Source organism: Bombina bombina, chromosome 3, assembly GCF_027579735.1.
Source record: "Bombina bombina isolate aBomBom1 chromosome 3, aBomBom1.pri, whole genome shotgun sequence".
In the NCBI taxonomy this organism is placed as follows: Eukaryota; Metazoa; Chordata; class Amphibia; order Anura; family Bombinatoridae; genus Bombina; species Bombina bombina.
In genome coordinates, this window is record NC_069501.1 from 650,277,529 (window position 1) to 650,299,616 (window position 22,088).

The window sequence follows — 22,088 nt, forward strand, 5'->3', positions numbered from 1 at the left end:
CCTGACATCCGGTGAACCTCTGCCTTGCCTACATACTTTCCCAGTTTATCCTCTTGACAATATGAGGTGTATTTTTGTATATATTTGTAAATTATATAGGCAAATTCAATTTAACTATTTAATTGCTGTTTACACCTAAGTCAGAATAATAAACAATGTTTCTGTGTTAGATTGTGTATCTACAAACATATATATCAATTTTTCCGTGCTATGATGCTTAGACATAATATTGTGCACAAGTGCACTTGGCCTAGTATCTCTATGCTTATATGCTTGTATACATACTTATTTGTATATACCAATGTACAGATACATATCCTGGCTTAGTTAAATATTTTGTTATCATATGCTGCCAATATACAAACATATGTTGTATCAAGAGTTAGCTTTCTTGTTGTTATTATTCTAGTACTTACCTAATGTCATATAAAGTTGATATTATGATGTTAACATTATATTTTTATGCTTAGTATAATATGTATATCATCATACGAGCATTTTAGTACTAAGATCGTGTGTCTTCAAGTGTACAATAGGTTAATAGGGTGTGTTTAACACCAACCAATGACCTGTATTGAACAATCCTTTTTAAATGGCACTCACCTGTGCCTATCCAGGTTTATGAGTATGGCAATTGCCGAAACGCATAAAACCATTCACACTTTTGTGTGCTCCATGATGTTATTTTAATTATTTGCCAATAAAGCCTATTTTTATATTTTGGATTTTCGGGATACTTCTCTTTGTTATATGGAAGATAGTACTTCCTTTAAGGACCATTTAGATAGGAAACTTCAATCTTATCTAAGGAAAGTGTATTTATATTCTGGCTATCTTCTCAGGCCTGCCATTTCTATGGCTGATGTTGCAGCTGCATCAACTTTTTAGATTGAAAGCTTAGCACAACAGGAAACAGACCCTGATTTGTCTAGCATTGTTCGCTTGCATCAACATGCTAATCATTTTATCTGTGATGCCATTTTTTATATAATCAAAATTGATGTTAGATCTATGTCTTTAGCTATTTTTGCTAGAAGAGCTTTGTGACTCAAATATTGGAATGCTGACATGGTATCTAAGTCTAGATTACTATATCTTTCTTTCCAAGGTAACAATTTGTTTGGTTCTCAGTTGGATTCGATTATTTCAACTGTCACTCTGGAGGAAGGGAGGTTTTTTTTTACCTCAGGATAAGAGATCTAAGGGTAAATCTAAAGCTTCTAATCGTTTTCGCTCTTTTCGACAGAATAAGGAACATAAAGACAATCCTTCCCCCAAAGAATCTGGTTCCAATTGGAAACCTTCTTCAAGTTGGAATAAATCCAAGCGATTATGAAACCAAAGCCAGCCCCCAAGTCTGCATGAAGGTGCAGCCCTCATTCCAGCTCAGCTAGTAGGGGGGGGGAGATTAAAATTTTTCCAAGCCATTTGGGCAGATTCTGTCCAAAATCAATGGATTCAGAGTATTGTCTCTCAAGGGTATCGAATAGGATTCAGAGTAAGACCTCCTGTGAGAAGATTTTTTCTATCACACGTCCCAGCAAATCCAGTGAAGGCTCAGGCTTTTCTGAAGTGTGTTTCAGATCTAGAGCTTTCAGGGGTAATCATACCCAGGGTCTGGGGTTTTATTTAAATCTGTTAATTGTCCCAAAGAAAGAAAATGTATTCAGGCCAGTTCTGAAAATTTTGAAATGTTTTGTAAGAGTGCCAACTTTCAAGATGGTGACTATATGGACTATTCTGCCTTTTGTTCAGCAAGGTCATTATATGTCCATGATAGACTTGCATATCTTCATATTCCGATTCATCCAGACCACTATCGGTTTCTGAGATTCTCTTTTCTAGACAAGCATTACCAATTTGTCGCTCTTCCATTTGGCCTGGCGACAGCTCCAAGGATTTTTTCAAAGGTTCTCGGTGCCCTACTCTCTGTAATCAGAGAACAGGGTATTGCAGTGTTTCCTTATTTGGACGACATCTTGGTACTAGCTCAGTCTTTACATTCTGCCGAATCTCACATGAATCAACTAGTGTTGTTTCTTCAAAGACATGGTTGGAGGATCAATTTACCATAGAGTTCCTTTATTCCTCAGAAAAGGGTCAATCTTTTAGGTTTTCAGATAGATTCAGTGTCCATGTGTCAGGTATCCTGTCATTCATTGCATAGCCCTTCCCACTTTCCCCTTCCCACTGTCTTTAAGAGTATCCTGTTTCCTGTAAACAGGTGCTTAGTATTGTTTCTGCTTCCTAGCAGGTGTATGAACAGTTGTTTCTAAGGAAAGTGACCAATCATATACTCCTTATTCTAAGCCACTTGGACATCTAAACTTGGGATTATATTCCTCTCTACAAACTACAGCATTTATAGTTACCTGCAGCTTCTGAAGCTACACAGAACCGCAACCTAAAACTCAGCTCACTTACCAACAACAATTTCTAGTGTCTCCCTCTTGCCACATCACCCCAGGCACATGGTGGTTGTCTCCTGAGTTCTACTCATCTTACCGGATGAAAACCGAAGCAATTACAAAGAAGAAAACCGGATTGTGAAACCGGAACTTAGCCACGCCCCTTCTGTGACATCACACACTCCTCTCTCTGCTCCGGTGTTGCCAACACTGAAACATTGTATCAGAAGCCTGTCAGCAAGTCAGATTAGGATTGATCCTTTTCCACTCTAACTGATACAAGGTAACTACTTGCCTGAACTAAATACAGGAACTTTATCTGATATATCCTGGAGCCTTTGTATCATTGCATTGTGCCCAGCTGATCTTAAAACTTGAATAACTCTTCACTGACAGTTTATCTGTATTCATCCTCATTGAATACAGAGTCTCAGGTGAAACAAACACACATTAAGGTATACACTGCAATTGAGATCCAAAACCATATTTATAACTAATTAGGGATTTGTGCTCACTAATCATCACACCATGACTCTGTCTCTAACAGACAAGAGACAATAAAATTGGTTTCAGCTTGTTGGAACCTTCAGTCTCAATCATTCCCTTCAGTAGCTATGTGCACGGAAGTTTTAGGTCTCATGACTGCAGCATCGGACGCAATCCACTTTGCTCGTTTTCCTATGAGACCTCTCCAGCTTGTATGCTGAATCAGTGGTGCAGGGATTATACAAAGATATCACAATTAATATCCTTAAATCCCAATGTTCGACTCTCTCTGACTTGGTTGTTAGATCACCATTGTATAGTTCAAGGGGCCTCTTTTGTTCATCCAACCTAGACTGTGATCACAACAGATGCAAGTCTTTTAGGTTGGGAAGCTGTCTGGGAATCTCTGACAGCCCAAGGGGTTTGGAAATCTCAAGAGGCGAGGTTACCAATCAATATTTTAGAACTCTGTGCTATTTTCAGGGCTCTTCAGGATTGGTCTCTGTTGAAAAGAGAACCATTCATTTGTTTTCAGACAGACAATATCACAACTGTGGCATACGTCAATCATCAGGGTGGGACTCACAGTCCCCTAGCTATGAAAGAAGTATATTGGATACTTTTTTGGGCGGAATCCAGCTCTTGTCTAATTTCTGTGGTATATATCCCAGGTGTAGATAATTGGGAAGCGGATTATCTCAGCCGTCAGACTTTACATCCGGGGGAGTGGTCGCTCCATCCAGATGTGTTTTTTCAGATTGTCCAGATGTGAGGTCTTCCAGAAATAGATCTGATGGCTGCACATCTAAACAAGAAACTTCCCAGGTACCTGTCCAGGTCCAGGGATCCTCAGGCAGAGTTGGTGGATGCATTAGCAGTTCCTTGGTTTTACCAACCTGCTAATATCTTCCCGCCTCTAGTTCTTCTTCCAAGAGTGATCTCCAAGATCATCATGGAATGATCGTTTGTGTTTCTGGTAGCACCAGCATGGCCTCACAGGTTCTGGTATGCGGATCTTGTCCGGATGTCCAGTTGCCAACCTTGACCACTTCCTTTAAGACCAGACCTTCTATCTCACGGGCCGTTTTTCCCATCAGGATCTCAAATCATTAAATTTGAAGGTATGGAAATTGAACGCTTAGTGCTTAGTCATAGAGGTTTCTCTGACTCAGTGATTGATACTATGTTACAGGCTAGTAAATCTGTCTCTAGGAAGATTTATTATCAAGTTTGGAAGACTTATATTTCATGGTGTTCTTCTCATAAATTCTCCTGGCATTCTTTTAGAATTCCTAGAATTTTACAGTTTCTTCAGGATGGTTTGGATAAAGGTTTGTCTGTAAGTTCCTTGAAGGGACAAATCTCTGCTCTTTCTGTTTTATTTCACAGAAAGATTGCTTAACTTCCTGATATTCACTGTTTTGTACAGGCTTTGGTCCATATCAAGCCTGTCATTAAATCAATCTCTCCTCCTTGGAGTCTTAATTTGTTTTTGAAGGCTTTACAGGCTCCTCCTTTTGAGCCTATGTATTCTTTGGACATTAGACTACTTTCTTAGAAAGTGTTGTTCCTTTTGGCCATCTCTTCTGCTAGAAGAGTTTCCGAATTATCTGCTCTTTCTTGTGAGTCTCTTTTTCTGATTTTCCATCAGGATAAGGCAGTTTTGCGGACTTCATTTAAATTTCTATCTAAGGTTGTGAATTCTAACAACATTAATGGGGAAATTGTTGTTCCCTCTTTGTGTACTAATCCTAAGAATTCTTTGGAGAGATCCTTACAGTCTCTGGATGTTGTAAGAGCTTTGAAATATTATGTTGAAGCTACAAAATATTTCAGGAAGACTTCTAGTCTATTTGTTGTATTTTCTGGTTGTAGGAAAGGTCAGAAAGCTTTTGCCATTTCCTTGGCATTTTGGTTAAAGCTTTTGATTCATCAGGCTTATTTGGAGTCAGGTCAGGCCCCCGCCTCAGAGAATCACAGCTCATTCTACTAGATCAGTCTCCACTTCGTGGGCTTTTAAGAATGAAGCTTCAGTTGATCAGATTTGCAAAGCAGCAACTTGGTCTTCTTTGCATACATTTACTAAATTCTACCGTTTTGATGTATTTGCCTCTTCGGAAGCAGTTTTTGGTAGAAAAGTTCTTCAGGCAGCTGTTTTAGTTTGATTCATCTGCTTTTGTTTTAAGTTTTTTTCTTTTCAATTATGAGAAAAACTTATTTTTTGGGTTGTGGATTTAATTTTCTCTGCGGAAAATGGCTGTTATTATTTTTTATCCCTCCCTCTCTAGTGACTCTCCTGTGGAGTTCCACATCTTGGGTATTACTATCCCATACGTCACTAGCTCATGGACTCTTGCCAATTGCATGAAAGCAGGGGCGTATTTATGCATAGGCCAACAAGGCCGGTGCCTAGAGCGACAGATTTGAGGGGGTGGCACTGGCACTGATATGTTGGCACTTGGCAGGTTGGCATTATTATTTGATTAAAAATAAAATTCCCGTGCGGCGGTCACATGACCCGGCTTTTGCCGACGTCACGTGACGTTTTCCTCCTTCCACCCACCTTCCTGTGCACTGTGCAGAGTTTGCAGACACAGACAGTCACGACGCAGGTAAAAAATTGCAAGCCAAGCTATTTTTTGTTTTGTAATTGGCATTGGGTCATTGCGCCTCAGCTCTATTCCAAGCTAGTAAGCTCTAAATAAATTAGTAAGTCAGAGAGTGTGTGTGTGCTACCTAGAGTCTGTCTGTCATGATCATCCGGCGTTGGTACATTATATAATTGCTGTATGGACAACCACAAGGGGATTCATTTAATTTAAAAGGTCATCATAATAGTTCAAACTCAAAAGTGCATGAGACATGAGTGTATTTGAACTTGGAATAGAAGAATTTTAGCAATATATATTTGTTTTAGTCTAGAAAAATTACTTCCAGTAAATGTTGTGACAGTTTTAAGTGTCATACTGTGCACTATGCTGTGCAATTGTGCACCAACATTTAAACATTACCAGCTTAGATAGCCAGTGATGGGGTCTGTTGTGTTAGGGATGACTTAATTTGCATTATAGAAATTAGAAATCACATCTAGTATTAGAGCCCGTGAAGTTTAATTGCTGATTCACAGGGTATTGACAGCATATGTGCATATGCTACTTAATACAGTCATAACATTTACTAGAATATGTTTTGTTAATAGAATTATATTGCTGTAATGTTTCTAATCAAATAATACCCATGCACATTTCATCATAACATAGCTTAACACTTTCTGGGGGTTTTTTTTACAAGCCCTGGCTGGGAAAAATGTAATTTATGTAAGAACTTACCTGATAAATTAATTTCTTTCATATTGGCAAGAGTCCATGAGACCCACCCTTTTTATGGTGGTTATAATTTTTTGTATAAAGCACAGCTATTTCCAGTTCCTTTTTTTGATGCTTTTTACTCCTTTTTCTATCACCCGACTTCTTGGCTATTCGTTAAACTGAATTGTGGGTGTGGTGAGGGGTGTATTTATAGGCATTTTGAGGTTTGGGAAATTTTGCCCCTCCTGGTAGTATTGTATAGCCCAAACGTCACTAGCTCATGGGCTCTTGCCAATATGAAATAAATGAATTTGTCAGGTAAGTTTTTACATAAATTATGTTTTTTCATAGGTGTCCCTTTTTAAAGCGGCAATATGGTCACCCTAACTATAACACTATCTGTAACAATTCTATTACCTGTCCAGCTGCCTAATGTTATGTATATATGGTTAGTGCTGGTATATTTAGTGAGACACAATTAGATATGTCCTCTATTTCTCCTACTGCAACTTGGGTATCCCCTTTATTTTGTGCATAGAGGATTATAAAAAGGGACCTGACTATTTGCCCGCCACTTTTCCCCCTTACCCATTATCTTACTCAATGTACAATATATTCCTTGAGTGCTATGGGGACTAATGGAAGGAACAATACAGTGAGCACTGTACAGGAATATATCGCTGGACTGAAACCTGATAATATCTTACTAATCAGATGCGGATCTGAGGTATATGAGACTTGGTGCATTGCACTAAAAGTCGAGGTTGGTTGAATGTTTTGTGGTCTCTACCATATAAGGCTCTCCTTAGTAAATATTTCTCTTATGTGTTGATTCAGATCCTTAAACGATAGCATTGAATACTGAAATATGTGTTGGTTGAAGTCATTTGCTTGTTCTCTTATCATGCCCCTCAACTTTATGCTGCTATGACATTTTATGCCCATCAGTGTCTCTCCTCATGAAGATTTATTCTGATATTTTAGTGACACTACTTACTCTAGCATACTTCTATGTACAGCCACCTAACTCCTAATCAACTCCTTTATTTACTCTACGAAAGACTGAAGCCTGATGGTTTTGAGCTATGTAATTATTTCCAGACAGTTCTGTTATGCCTTGTTCTTTTATTTTGTTTTTATGTACCGAACGTTTTAGGTGTATATTGTTATTTTAGGGTTGATTACTATTGTCACTCATCAACAGTATTTAGGTCCCTATAACATAATTTAGAATGAGATATAAAATCCCTCAATCGGATTTTTTTTTTTTTATATATATGTTTTATTGAGATTCACTTTAAGGCATACAATACTGAAATGTCAATACATAGTATACAAAGAAGTAATTTCAAGACATCATATCAATGAGCAAACTTAAAGAAAAAAAATCCAAGTTGTGAGACATTTGTGAGAACAGGACGTGTTAATTAATCCTATCAAACTATTTACCCTCTAAAGAGCTATAAGGCCAGTCTTGGACCTCTGTAAGATATAAAAAGTATATTAAGTCAAAGAAGGTCATTGGAAACAGTACAAGACCTCTCATGGGTCTAAATCGGCGAATCTTATTTTTCCTGTTTTAAGGGAAGGGGTTATGAATTAACGCTTATGTATTTCAATCATCAATAATTTATCACAGTCTAGGTACAATCAGGTGATCCGCCAAATATAAGCACATATTACAAAAACAGTAATAGTAGTGTAATAGATCATTTGTCATTCTATCTATTCTCTTTCAATACAAACAACGTGTTGGTCGTCCTGTAAAGGCTATCTAGAATTGTAAATCTTTTAGGATCACCAAGAACAAGAGATGGTTGAGAAATGAAGTAGGTAACTGAAAGGTTTCTATAGGATTTATTTTCCTTTGCTTACGAAGTAAGCTCAATGGTATAAAGAGGGGGAGGAATGAGGGGACGGAGCCAGCATAAACTCAAGAGGTTAAAAAGATAACATTTTAAGGCTGGGCTGGTAAATAATATATATAGTATTGTGCGAAGAATTAAATATATGCATAATGTATTCAGTTAGCTGTATCTCCCCTCTGGAATTATGTCACCACTAATCCAATATGGTAGAGGACTATCCATTGTATCTCCCGTCAGGGGTTGCTGTCACCACTGGACGGAGACGGAAAAGGGGTATTGGATATGACCCACAAGGGTGAGGGGAGATATCTTTTCTTCCTTTTATGCATATTAAAGAGGTATATTCATCTCTATAACTCTAGGTATACTTCAATATGGGTAGTCTAGGGGACCCTGCCATAACTATACATATCAGATACCCCAGAAAACAACTATACATACCCCCCAGAGAGTTGAATCTATAACAGATCTAAAATCTAAGAGTTAGGGATCTTGAGATAGACCAGGATAATTAAGTAGAACAAGCTACAAGCTCATGCACCTCTGCTACAGATAGCAAATAGTAATTAATCTTACATTCCCCTCTTGTGGTCATAGTTGGTATCTATACCTTATCACAGGGTTTTTTATTTTTCACAGTTTGTAAGTCAGTAGAGCTCGCTAAGAACTAGGTTATATCTGTAATGGGAATGTTGCTGAACTTATTAAACATAGAGTTTACATATGTCAGTAGCTATCAGGGTGTGAACGAATTGACCCCAGAGAAACTTGGTCTGCGTGTAACCACCTGTGTAACATACTCAAGGTCTATATAAAACTATATTGGTGTCATATAAGAAAACACATAATTAAAGCCGTTCTGTGTACCATGGCTCTGTCATAAGGGCATGGGCCCTATGCCCCATGGCAGAGAGCACAAACTCATATCTCTGGCTTATCCTGGCCTGTGACAGACATATTAGGTTAAATATTTATAACTGTTTAATGTTATACATAACTGTTCCCCCAATCTATTTTGGGAATATTATCAACCCATCTTTAAATATCTCCTTCCCAGCAATATGCCACTTTAAGTAATTGACCCCCTCGCCATATTATTATTGATATTTGAAGGTAGCTCATAAACTGTCTGAAACGATGGGTTTCCCAAGATAGCAACTTATGGTCACGTGATTCTTAGCTTCATGTCCCCTCATTCTTCCACACCTAATCCTACTTAGTTAAACATAGTTCATGAGTGACTGATACATTTTTATGAGTAAATATTTATTTCTTTTGGAATTTTTTTGTAAATGTTATATCAAATAGAACAATGAAGGAACATACATTTTTGTTATTCAGAGTTTGTGTACAGGATGCATACAGTGATTATTATTATTTGACCTATGTATGATATGGTATCCTGCAGTGACGTGCACTCATAGGAGGCAGGTGAGGCAGTGCCTCTCCTGGCCAATGTATGTATTACAGCCTTTTTATTAAAAAAAAAAAAATCTTTTTTTTTTTTTCAATTTTTTTTTTAAATAAAATGGTGACCCCCCTACCCCCCCACCCCTCCACCAAATTCAGTACTTTATTATTTTGTTATGACTAGTTGTGTTTGTGTTAACTTGTATAAAAAAACGTAATAGTAATATACAATATATTCATATTGCGCAAGGAAGTAGAGGCCAGCTATCCTTCCATTGCGCAATATGAATGTATTGACTGTGGAAGTGTATGGGCCGCTGAGAGACTGCCACCAAGAGGAGAATAAGTGCTAATGCAGTGCTCTCAATGCGGCCCATACTGCTCCCACTGGAGGCTTGCCTCTGGAGCCCTGGCATCAGCAAGTCTGAGTCTCTGGGCTGAGTGCCGGGCGGGAAGGAATTGATTGGGTCGGGTCATGCCTACTTCACACGTCTACTTCACCTTCACTGTCAAGTCAGGATGCAGCCTAAACGCGGGCAATTCAATTTAGGAAGGATTTGCAACTACTAGCTAGTGCAGTGGAGTTTGGACCGGACCGGTGGCGGGTGTCGCATCCAGCCAGGAGAGGAGACTGATCAACAACACAGGTAAGAGCAGTGCCTGGCACCGGGTCAGGTAGATCTTCCTCACTGTTAGCCCAGCTAGTGTACACAGGACCCGGTCAGCAAGTCACAGATCGAGAGAGTTAGCACTGTATTATTGAAACAAATATGTCTTGGGCTGCAGACTCATTTTATTATTACTTTGTTTACTGTAATAATAAAATGAGACTACAGCCCAAGACATATTTGTTTCAATTCAATACAGTGTTAACTCTGTAGACTAGGGTGACCGGATTACCCAGCATGTTGCTCTGCAATGGTAATATTGGCTGCGCTCCTGCACATGTAGCAGAGACTTGAATTTAGCAGAGGTATTGAAACAAATATGTCTTGGGCTGCAGTCTCATTTTATTATTACAGTAAAGTAATAATAAAATGAGACTGCAGCCTAAGACATATTTGTTTCAATACAGTGCTAACTCTGTAGAGTCTAGGGTCAGGTGACCGGATTGCCCAGCATGTTGCTCTGGAGTCCGGAATGGTAACTGCATATTGGCTGCGCGCTCCTGCACATGTAGCAGAGACTTGAATTTAGCAGAGGTATTGAAACAAATATGTCTTGGGCTGCACTGCACTGCTGCAGTCTCATTTTATTATTACAGTAAAGTAATAATAAAATGAGTCTACAGCCGGTCAGCCCAAGACATATTTGTTTCAATACCTCTGCTAAATTCAAGTAAGCTTTTCAACCCAAAATTGCAAAGGGAGGCAGTGAATATTATGCAAATGCTCAGTGCTGGCCCACTGCTAAATTATTTGCTAGCCGTTAGTTGTTTTTTTTTTATTAACATTCTAATCACAGGAAACGATCCTATTTACATTTTCCCTTCCACAAAAGGGATTTTTTTGTGGGTCTGAGGACCTCTAGTGGTCATTTCTAGTATATACCTTCTGTCAGCAAAACATTAGTTACAGGTATATGGTAAGTGAGATTGCTCTTAATATTTGTTATTATCGATGACATGTATTTGTATTTTGTTTTTTTTAATAAGAGAAGGAAATTGGGGGGGGGGGAAGAAACTTACTTTTTTTTACCCTCACACTGTACACAAAAATATACACACAGCACAGTCACACTTACAAGCACACAAACACACAAAAATATACACACAGCACAGTCACACTTACAAGCACACAAACACACAAAAATATACACACAGCACAGTCACACTTACAAGCACACAAACACACAAAAATATACACACAGCACAGTCACACTTACAAGCACACAAACACACAAAAATATACACACAGCACAGTCACACTTACAAGCACACAAACACACAAAAATATACACACAGCACAGTCACACTTACAAGCACAGTCACACAAATACACTAACAAACATACACACAATGCAGTCACACACACACACACAGCACAGTACACTAACAAACATACAAAAACACACTCACACTTACAAACACACAAATACAGTACACACACATAGTCACACTTACAAACACACACATCACAGTCATGCATACACACAGTGACATCTACAAATACACTAACCACATCACTGTCACACAAATACACAACAAACATACAGACAACAGTCACACTTACAAACACACACATGATCACAGTCAACCAGTCATATATACAAAATTGTATCTGCTGGTATTGCAGCTGTGTTTAAGATATGCATTTTATCTGCTGGTATTGGAGTTTGCACCTTTTAAACTCTATTTAGCAATCCATTGTTAGGCTAAAAGTTTTGCAAGGTCAGTTTGTGTGTGCTCCATTGAGCAGGGAAGCATGCAATGTCTTTTCCAGCTTCTCGCACTGAGTGGATTTGTGGCACTTCTTAGCATACTAAGAGGTGCCACAAATCCACTCTTAGTGTGAGAAGCTGAAAAAGACATTGCATGCAGACCTACCATTACCATAGTAAATGATCTTATTATTATTACCATAGTAAATTATTTGTCTTTTTACAACACAGTAGTAATTTCTAAGTAACTGGTACTGTGCCACAGAATTGTTTCTCAACCACGGTCCTCAAGTACCACCAACAGGCCAGGTTTACATTATAGCTGAATCGGTGCGCAGGTGAAGTAATCAGCAAGTCAGTAACACCATGGTTACTAACTTGCTCTTATCCATCAGCTGATTATTTTACCTGTGTACTGGTTCAGCTATAATGAAAACCGTGCCTGTTGGGAATACTTGAGGACCACCGTTGAGAAACAATGCTTTAGTTTAATTTAAGTTTCCTTCATTGGGTTAATATATGTGTTTCTCTGGCGTATCATGGCTAATGCCTCACCCGCCTCTGACCCCACCGCACGTCACTGGTATCCTGTATTGTATTGTTTCAATAAAAAGATATTTAAATTTAAAATAAAAAAAATAAGCCGTAAGCTACCGAAGTGGCCGACAGCTAAAAGTAGTTTACGGCTCCATTTTAGTACCAGGTTTCCATTTAATTATTTTGCACATTACATGCAGTCGCTCTTTTCGTGTAGGTGTAAGTTAACGTTGTGTAAATGCTTCCATTCTATGTCAGATTTCTTGAAAATTAATTAGTTGCTATCTGACCGTACACTATTAAATGTTTAACATCTGCACTCCCTAACACTACCTATTAGGGTTGCCACCTCAGCCATATTTTCCTGGACACTTATGAGTTACATATGCTGCAGGGTGTGCAGTGAAGAACATGTTTTGCTCCTCTGGACATTATATGAATAGTGCTGAAGAACAGCACAATACATATTCCTCCCTGCACACCCTACAGCATGTGTAACTCATATGTGTCCATGGCCGAGGTGGCAACCCTACTACCTAGCTAGATATCTCTTCAACAAAGAATAACAAGAGAACAAAGCAAAACAGAACTATATTTGTGTATTAGCACTATCTCTCTTGCTTTGTATCATTTAATATTAATCTGCAATTACTACACATGTAGAGGAGCAGACAGTGCACGAGACTGGAGGAACAGAAATCTCCTGAAGTGCAATAGACCATTGTGAGTGCAAATGTATTTTATTATTGTTCTTTGTTGTGCACTTTCCAGAACTCAGTACAGTCACTTTCTATCACACTGCTGTAGACTCATATTCAGGTAATATTGGACACATATTCTTATCCCTTCTTGAAGTAGCTAGAAACCTCAATGACAGTTTCAAGTGTGCATCCTCTTCCTAGATATAACTAGGTATTAGTTTTGTTCCTACCTATTCAAAGTTACATAGGCTGATATGTAATTTTTATTTAGGCCTTTAGTTTGTTTTTTGTATATAAATATGAAATAATTTATGACCCCTTTGGTAGAACATGCTACTTCAAGGGTTTCTACAGTCAAGACTGAAATTAAAGGGACAGCCTACACCAGAATTGTTATTATATAAAAAGATAGATAATCGCTTTATTACCCATTCCCCAGTTTTGCATAGCCAACACTGTTTTATTAATATATTTTTAGCTCTGTGATTACCTTGTATCTAAGCCTCTGCAGAAGTTCCCCTTATTTCAGTTCTTTTGACACTTGCATTTTAGCCAATCAGTGCTGACTCACAAATAACTCCACAGGAGGGAGCACAATCACCTAGATTACGAGTTTTGAGCACTATAGAGAAATTAATGAACGCAACAAAAGTTACGTTATTTAATTTCCTATAGCGCTGCCATTACAAGTTTTCAAACATACGCCTTTCGCGTGCAATATGCTTGCGTTGAGCTCCATACCGCACACAATCAGAGTGCTGTTGAGACGTGCTTGTGCACGATTTCCCCATAGACATCAATGGGGAGAGCCGGCAAAAAAACTAACACCTTCGATCGAGGAAACAAAAGTTCTGTAACGCAGCCCCATTGATGTCTATGGGAAAATAAAAATACTTTTTAAACCTAACACCCTAACATAAACCCTACGTGTAAACACCCCTAATCTGCTGCCCCCAACATCGCTGACGCCTGCCTACATTTATTAACCCCTAAACCACCAGCTCCCCACATCGCAACAAGCAAAATTAAGCTATATTAACCCCTAAACCTAACCCTAACACCCCCTAACTTTAACATAATAAAAATATAGCTAAATTAAATTTATAATTATTAACTAGATAAACCTATTAATCCATAAACCGCCAGCCCCCTACATCACAACAAGCTAAATTAAACTATATTAACCCCTAAATCTAACTCTAAACCTAAACCTAACCCCCCTAACTTTAACATAATTAAATTAGATCTAAATTAAACTTAAAATTATTAACTAAATAATTCCTATTTAAAACTAATTATATACTTACCTGTGAAATAAAACCTAAGCTAGCTACAATATAACTAATAGTTATAGTGTAGCTAACTTAGGTTTTATTTTTATTTCACAGGTAAGTTTGTATTTATTTTAACTAGGTAGACTAGTTAGTAAATAGTTATTAACCATTTACTAACTACCTAGTTAAAATAAATACAAACTTACCTGTGAAATAAAACCTAACCTGCCTTACACTAAAACCTACCATTACAAAAAATAAAAAAACTATCATTACAAAAAATAAAAAAACTCTATCTTTACAAAAAAAAAAAAAAACGAAATTATCCAAAACAAATAAAGATTAATCCTATTCTAATACCCTTAAAAAAAATGGGGGCGGAGTCAGCCACACACACACAGTAATGGCCGCATATTCATGTTGCTCCTGCAAAGAACCTTTTAAAATCATTTCTGTCAGCAATCCCTGTCTGACTTAAATCACTAGCAATACTTGAGAAATATTGCTGGCATGTGCCCTTGCATTTGAAGCTCTCTATAAACATGGGTGAATAATACGGCACTACAACGAGACCTGTACCCTGCTTTGAGACAGTATTCACTGCGGCCATCTTTTTTATCTTTTACCCTCGTGATTGTGAGTACATTTACTTTCCTAGGGACAAAAATTGAAATAGTCTGGCAGTGGCCATGGATCCCTTTAAAAACTGGGGACAAGAAGCTCACTCACTCTTGCGGAGACATTTTGCTACATTGAAATCAGGGCTGCGCAAAATTCTAGCAACGCAGATCCCTCTGGAGAACTTGGAGGTAAACGAGTCACCATATACAGATATAGAGCCCCACCTAACTACAATAGCAAGTGGAGGATCGCTGGATTTGAGCAGTGACTGGGGCGCTGGCTGCCCCGGTATTCCACACATCACATCTGCGCAAACTCAGAGCTGTCTTTACCTAAGCACTCTGATGTTGCTACTCCGCAGTCCCCAGATGATGTTGCATTGCGGTTGGTAGAAAAGTTAACATCGCAGACCCTGACTAGCGATCCACTGGCAGTGTCTTCTATGAGGAATGTTCAAGATACTGCATCAGGACTAGTTTATGAGACAGAATATGCCCCGACATTGACCGGATTGACCAGAAAAGTGAAAGACATAGTGTGGGAGAAGAAACCTACCCACTTACCTCGGGGCTAAGGAAAATTGGAGGTCTTTTTTGGCCTTCAGATTAGTAGACTGAAGAAGATAATGACAACATACCATCTCTACAGATCCGGTATCGGTTAGAGAATGCTTTCCTGGCTTGGCATACGCTGAGAACACTCAATCTGGGACAGTTATGTTAATCTCATGCTCAGAGGGGCATATAGTTAAGTGTCTCCAGGACATGGTAATATATACCTAGAATGGCTTATTTGATTTCATGTGATCTGTGGTTGCTCAGATAATATTAAATTGTTTTTCCTCATGATGCTTAGACCTACAGTAAGCCACATTATATATGAATAGCATGTGGCACTCTCTTGATAATAACCAATATTGGACTTCTGCAGCTCCACACTTATATGTTCTATGAGTCAATTATTTGATATTCGCTACCTTGTCCTGACTATGTTCCTTACATTTTAACTTAGAAGCCCAAGTTAGTTCTGTATGTGGCTGACTACATGTTTTTATAATGGTAAAATGGCCCACGGGCATATATTTTCTCATTGGGGAAAATGTTTAGCTAGTTCTATACTGCAATAAGGCTTCTATGCACACTTTGCAATTCTAATCCATATTTAAAGCTCCTATAGTTACTATATTATTATCATACGGCTAGATTATGAGTTTTGCGGTAACAGGGGTGCAGTGCTTACTTGCACGTTATTCTCACCGCTCACTTACCTACAGCGCTTTTTTTTTTTTTTTTTTTTTTTTTTACAGCGTAGAGCAAAATTGTGCTCCATATCGCACTACAATACCAGCGCTGCTTAAGTCAGCGGTGAGATGGTTGATTTCCCCATAGACATCAATGGGGAGAGCAGGCTGAAAAAAAGTCTAACACCTGCAATAAAGCAGCGTAAAGCTCAGTAACGCAGCCCCATTGATTCCTATGGGGAAACACATTTTATGTTTACACCTAACACCCTAACATGAACCCCGAGTCTAAACACCCCTAATCTTACACTTATTACCCCTAATCTGCCATCCCCGACTTCGCCGACACCTACATTATACTTATGAACCCCTAATCTGCTGCCCCCAACATCGCAGACACCTACATTATATTTATTAACCCCTAATCTGCTGCCCACAACATCGCCAACACCTACATAATGTTATTAACCCCTAATCTACCGCCCCCAACGTCACCGCCACTATAATAAACATATTAACCCCTAAACCACCGTACTCCCGCATTGCAAACACTAGTTAAATATTATTAACCCCTAATCTGCCGCCCCTAACATTGCCGCAATCTACCTACATTTATTAACCCCTAATTTGCCGCCCCCAACGTCGCCGCCACTATAATATATTTATTAACCCCTAAACCTAAGTCTAACCCTAACACCCCCTAACTTAAATATAATTAAAATAAATCTAAATAAAACCTACAATTATTACCCAAATTATTCCTATTTAAAACTAAATATGTACCTATAAAATAAACCCTAAGCTAGCTACAATATAAATAATAGTTACATTGTATATATCTTAGGGTTTATTTTTATTTTACAGGCAAGTTTGTATTTATATTAACTAGGTAGAATAGTTACTAAATAGTTATTAACTATTTAATAACTACCTAGCTAAAATAAATACAAATTTATCTGTAAAATAAAACCTAACCTAAGTTACACTAACACCTAACACTACACTACAATTAAATAAATTCCCTAAATTAAATACAATTAACTAAATTTAATAAAATTAGCTAAATTACAAAAAATAAAAAACAAATTACAAGATATTTAAACTAATTACACCTAATCTAATAGCCCTATCAAAATAAAAAGCCCACCCAAAATAAAAAGCCCCTAGCCTAAACTAAACTACCAATAGCCCTTAAAAGGGCCTTTTGCGGGGCATTGCCCCAAACAAATCAGCTCTATTACCTGTTAAAAAAAATACACACAACCCCCCAACAGTAAAACCCACCACCCACACAACCAACCCCCCAAATAAAACCCTAACTAAAAAAACCTAAGCTCTCCATTGCCCTGAAAAGGGCATTTGGATGGGCATTGCCCTTAAAAGGGCATTTAGCTCTATTGCGGCCCAAAGCCCTAACCCAAAAATAAAACCCACCCAATACACCCTTAAAAAATCCTAACACTAACCCCCGAAGATCCACTTACCGGGAGAAGTCTTCATCCAAGCGGCAAGATGTCCTCAACGAAGCCGGCAGAAGTAGTCCTCCAGACGGGCAGAAGTGGTCCTCCAGACGGGCAGAAGTCTTCATCCAGACGGCATCTTCTATCTTCATCCTTCCGACGCGGAGCTAGTCCATCTTTAAGACATCCGGTGCGGAGCATCCTCTTCCAACGAAGACTACCCGACGAATGAAGGTACCTTTAAGTGACGTCATCCAAGATGGCGTCCCTTAGATTCCGATTGGCTGATAGAATTCTATCAGCCAATCGGAATTAAGGATGACAAAATCCTATTTGTTATTTTTCATAATGAAGTGTATTTGTTTTTGTAATTTAGTTAGTTTTTATTTTTTGTAATTAGATACTTTTTGTAATTTATGTGTTAGGATTTTTTATTGGTAGTTTAGTTTTATTTAATTGGTAGTTAGTTTAATTTTAGTTTAATAATTATAATAGTTTAATTGTTAGTTTAATATTAATTTTTTTAATTTGACAGGTAAGTTTTAATTTATTTTAAGATAGGGAAATTGTAATTTTAATATAAAGTTAGAGGGTCGTTAGGTTTAGGGGTTACTAGTTTAAATTAGTTTGCTTCATTGTGGGGGCTTTCGGTTTAGGGGTTAATAGTTTATTTTAGTATATTTTGTTGTGGGGGGCTTGCGGTTTAGGGGATAATAGGTTTATTATAGCGGCGGTGTGGGCGGGCAGCAGATTAGGGGTTAATAATATTTAAATAGTGTTTGCTATGTGGGAAGGCGGCAGTTAAGGGGTTAATACATTTATTATAGTGGCGACAATGTCGGGGAGCAGCGGAGTAGGGGTTAATACATTTTTTAGTGGCAGCGATGTCGGGAGCGGCAGATTATGGGTTAATACATTTATTATTGTATTTGTGATGCGGGAGGGCCTCGGTTTAGGGGTTAATAGGTAGTTTATGGGTGTTAGTGTACTTTGTAACACTTTAGTTATGAGTTTTATGTTACAGCTTTGTAGAGTAAAACTCATAACTACTGACTTTAGATGGCGTTACAGATCTTGTTATTTTAGGCTGTAATGCTCACTTTTTCGCCTCACTGCAAAACTCGTAATACCGGCGATTTGGGAGTCCCATGAAAAACGTAATTTTTACTTGTGCGGGACTGACGTTGTGTTACAGGCTAAAAGGTGTGTGGTACAGCTACACCAACAACACTCGTAATAGCTGCGGTGCTGTTTTAATGCTGAAAATGCCATATTTTCAGCGTTACAAGCCGCAACGCAAAACTTGTAATCTAGGTGAATGTAAGCTATATGGCACACATGAACTAGCGCTAGCTGTAAAAACTGTCAAAATGCACTGAGATAAGAGGCAGCACTCAAGGGTCTAGAAATTACCATATGAGCTTACTTAGATTTAGCTTTTAACAAAGAACACCAAGAGAAAGCAAATTTGATGATAAAAGATAAAAAAAAGTTGTTTAAAATTGCATGCCTTATCTGAATCATGAAAGTTTAATATTGACTAGACTGTACCTTTAATCATTTTATTACTTGTTCACTGATTCAATATAGTAAATTAAAATTGGAAATAAAGGGGAGATTCTAAACATTAAAAGGATGGCATGTATATATAAAGGTTATGGCATCCTACAATTAGGGTTGCCATCCATTCCCTTAAAATACAGAACACTTTTAAGTTACACATGCTGCAGGGTGTGCAGGGAGGAATATGAATAGTGCAGTTTAGAAACACAAAACATGTTCTTCCCTGCACACCCTGCAGCATGTGTAACTCATAAGTGTCCAGGAAAACATGGCTCAGGTGACAAATCCATTTTTTTTTATCTATTTGATATAATAAAAAGGCAGGGAGGGTAATGACAGGATAAAACATGAAAAATAAGTAAAAAGTACTTTAATTTCTATTAGACTGCAATGCACCTACACCTAATTCAGCTTAATCAATGTATTTATTGCTTCAGGTACCATTCTAATGATTAGTTTTTAGACACAGCTTAACTAATTATACTACAAAATTCTACTCACTTACATACAGGTGAAACTCAAAAAATTAGAATATTGTGCAAAAGTTCATTTATTTCACTAATGCAACTTAAAAGGTGAAACTAATATATGAGATAGACTCATTACATGCAAAGCAAGATTGTTCAAGCCGTGATTTGTCATAATTGTGATGAATATGGCTTACAGCTCATGAAAACCCCAAATCCACAATCTCAGAAAATTAGAATATTACATGCAATCAATAAAACAAGGATTGTACATAGAACAATATCGGACCTCTGAAAAGTATAAGCATGCATACTGTATGTACTCAGTACTTGGTTTGGGACCCTTTTGCAGCAATTACTGCCTCAATGTGGCGTAGCATGGAAGCTATCAGCCTGTGGCACTGCTGAGGTGTTATGGAAGACCAGGATGCTTAAATAGCGGCCTTAAGCTCTTCTGTATTGTTCGGTCTCATGTCTCTCATCTTTCTCTTGGCAATGCCCCATAGATTCTCTATGGGGTTCAGAGTTTGCTGGCCAATCAAGCACAGTAATCCCACGGTCATTGAACCAGGTTTTGGTGCTTTTGGCAGTGTGGGCAGGTGCCAAGTCCTGCTAGAAAATGAAGTCAGCATCCCCATAGAGCTTGTCTGCAGAAGGAAACATGAAGTGCTCCAAAATCTCCTGGTAGATGGCTGCGTTGACCCTGGACTTAATGAAGTACAGTGGACCAACACCAGCAGATGACATGGCTCCCCAAATCAACACAGACTGTGGAAACTTCACACTGGACTTCAAGCATCTTGCAGTGTGTGCCTCTCCATTCTTCCTCCATACTCTGGGACCTTGGTTTCCAAATGAGATGCAAAATTTGCTCTCATCAGAAAAGAGGACTTTGGACCACTGAGCAACAGACCAGGTCTGTTTTTCTTTAGCCCAGGTAAGACGCTTCTGACATTGTTTGTTGTTCAGGAGTGGCTTGACAAGAGGAATACGACATTTGAAGTCCAGGATCCATCTGTGTGTGTGGCTCTTGATGCACCGACTCCAACCTTAGTCCACTTCTTGTGAAAGTCCCCAACACTTTTGAATGGCCTTTTCCTGACAATCCTCTCCAGGCTGCGGTCATCCCTGCTGCTTGTGCACCTTTTTCTTCCACACTTTTCCCTTCAACATAACTTTCTCTCAATGTGCTTTGATACAGCACTTTGGGAACATCCAACTTCTTTTGCAATTACCTTTTGAGGCTTTCCCTCCTTATGGAGGGTCTCAATGATGGTTTTCTGCACAACTGTCAGGTCAGCAGTCTTTCCCATGATTGTGATTCCTACTGAACCAGACTGAGAGACCATTTAAAGGCTCAGGAACCCTTTGCAGGTGTTATGGCTTAATTAGCTGATTAGAGTGGGACATTGTGGATTTGGGGTTCTCATGAGCTGTAAGCCATAATCATCACAATTATGACAAATCACGGCTTGAACTATCTTGCTTTTCATGTAATGAGTCTATCTCATATATTAGTTTCACCTTTTAAGCTGCATTAGTGAAATAAATGAACTTTTGCATGACATTCTAATTTTCCGAGTTTCACCTGTATATAACCTAATTATTCTTCAGCCATTTGTTAAAGCATCATGGAGCTCTCCAAATCTAACAGATTTTTATTGAGTTAATTTCTTTGAATATTTAGGTTAGTGGTCACATATGCCACAAAATAGTTAAAGGGATAGGAAAATAAAAGTTAAATTGGCAGGATTCAGATAGCGCATGCAATTTTAAGTCACTTTTAAATTAACTTCAATTTTCAAATGTGCTTTGTTCCCTTAGTATCCCTTGTTGAAAAGAATGCGCCCATATCCTACGCTAGAGGGAAGTAGCCTGCACACATATGTCTCTTGCGATTGGCTAACTAGATATGTTCATCTAGCTGCCAGTAGTGCAATGCTGTTCCTTCAGCAAAGGATAACAAGAGAATGGAGCACATTTGATAATAGAAGTAAATTGGAAAGTTGTTTACAATTGTATGTTCTATCAAAATCATGAAAGAAAATTTTGGGGTTTCCTGACCTTTTAATTTTTCATGCTGTTTTTTTTTTCTTCCAGACAGATAGCTGCTCTTGTTTCAGAAGTGATTCCCTTATATATTCTGTTTCACCTTTTTGAATCAGTTGCTGTAAGTAAAATATCTAATGAATTTATCATCATTGCATACTCAACTCGTCTCTAAATTTGTCGACTTAATATGCAAAAGTAAATACAATATTGTATATAGCAATACCTTTTTTGGGCTAGATTATAAGTGGCGTGCTTACGTTTGCGCACATGCTATATAATAATATTGCGGGTGCAGTAATTTGCATGAGTATTAC

At 38.2% G+C, this 22,088-nt stretch overlaps 1 protein-coding gene across 1 annotated transcript in view; it reads left to right on the plus strand.

Annotated features, from left to right (window-relative positions):
* LOC128652467 (multidrug and toxin extrusion protein 1-like) overlaps positions 1-22,088 on the plus strand; it is a 150,653-nt gene that overhangs the window by 121,601 nt on the left and 6,964 nt on the right. The window contains exon 13 of the mRNA XM_053705405.1: positions 21,823-21,892. Within this exon, the coding sequence (XP_053561380.1) occupies positions 21,823-21,892 (70 nt within the window). The remainder of the gene's footprint in view (positions 1-21,822; positions 21,893-22,088) is intronic.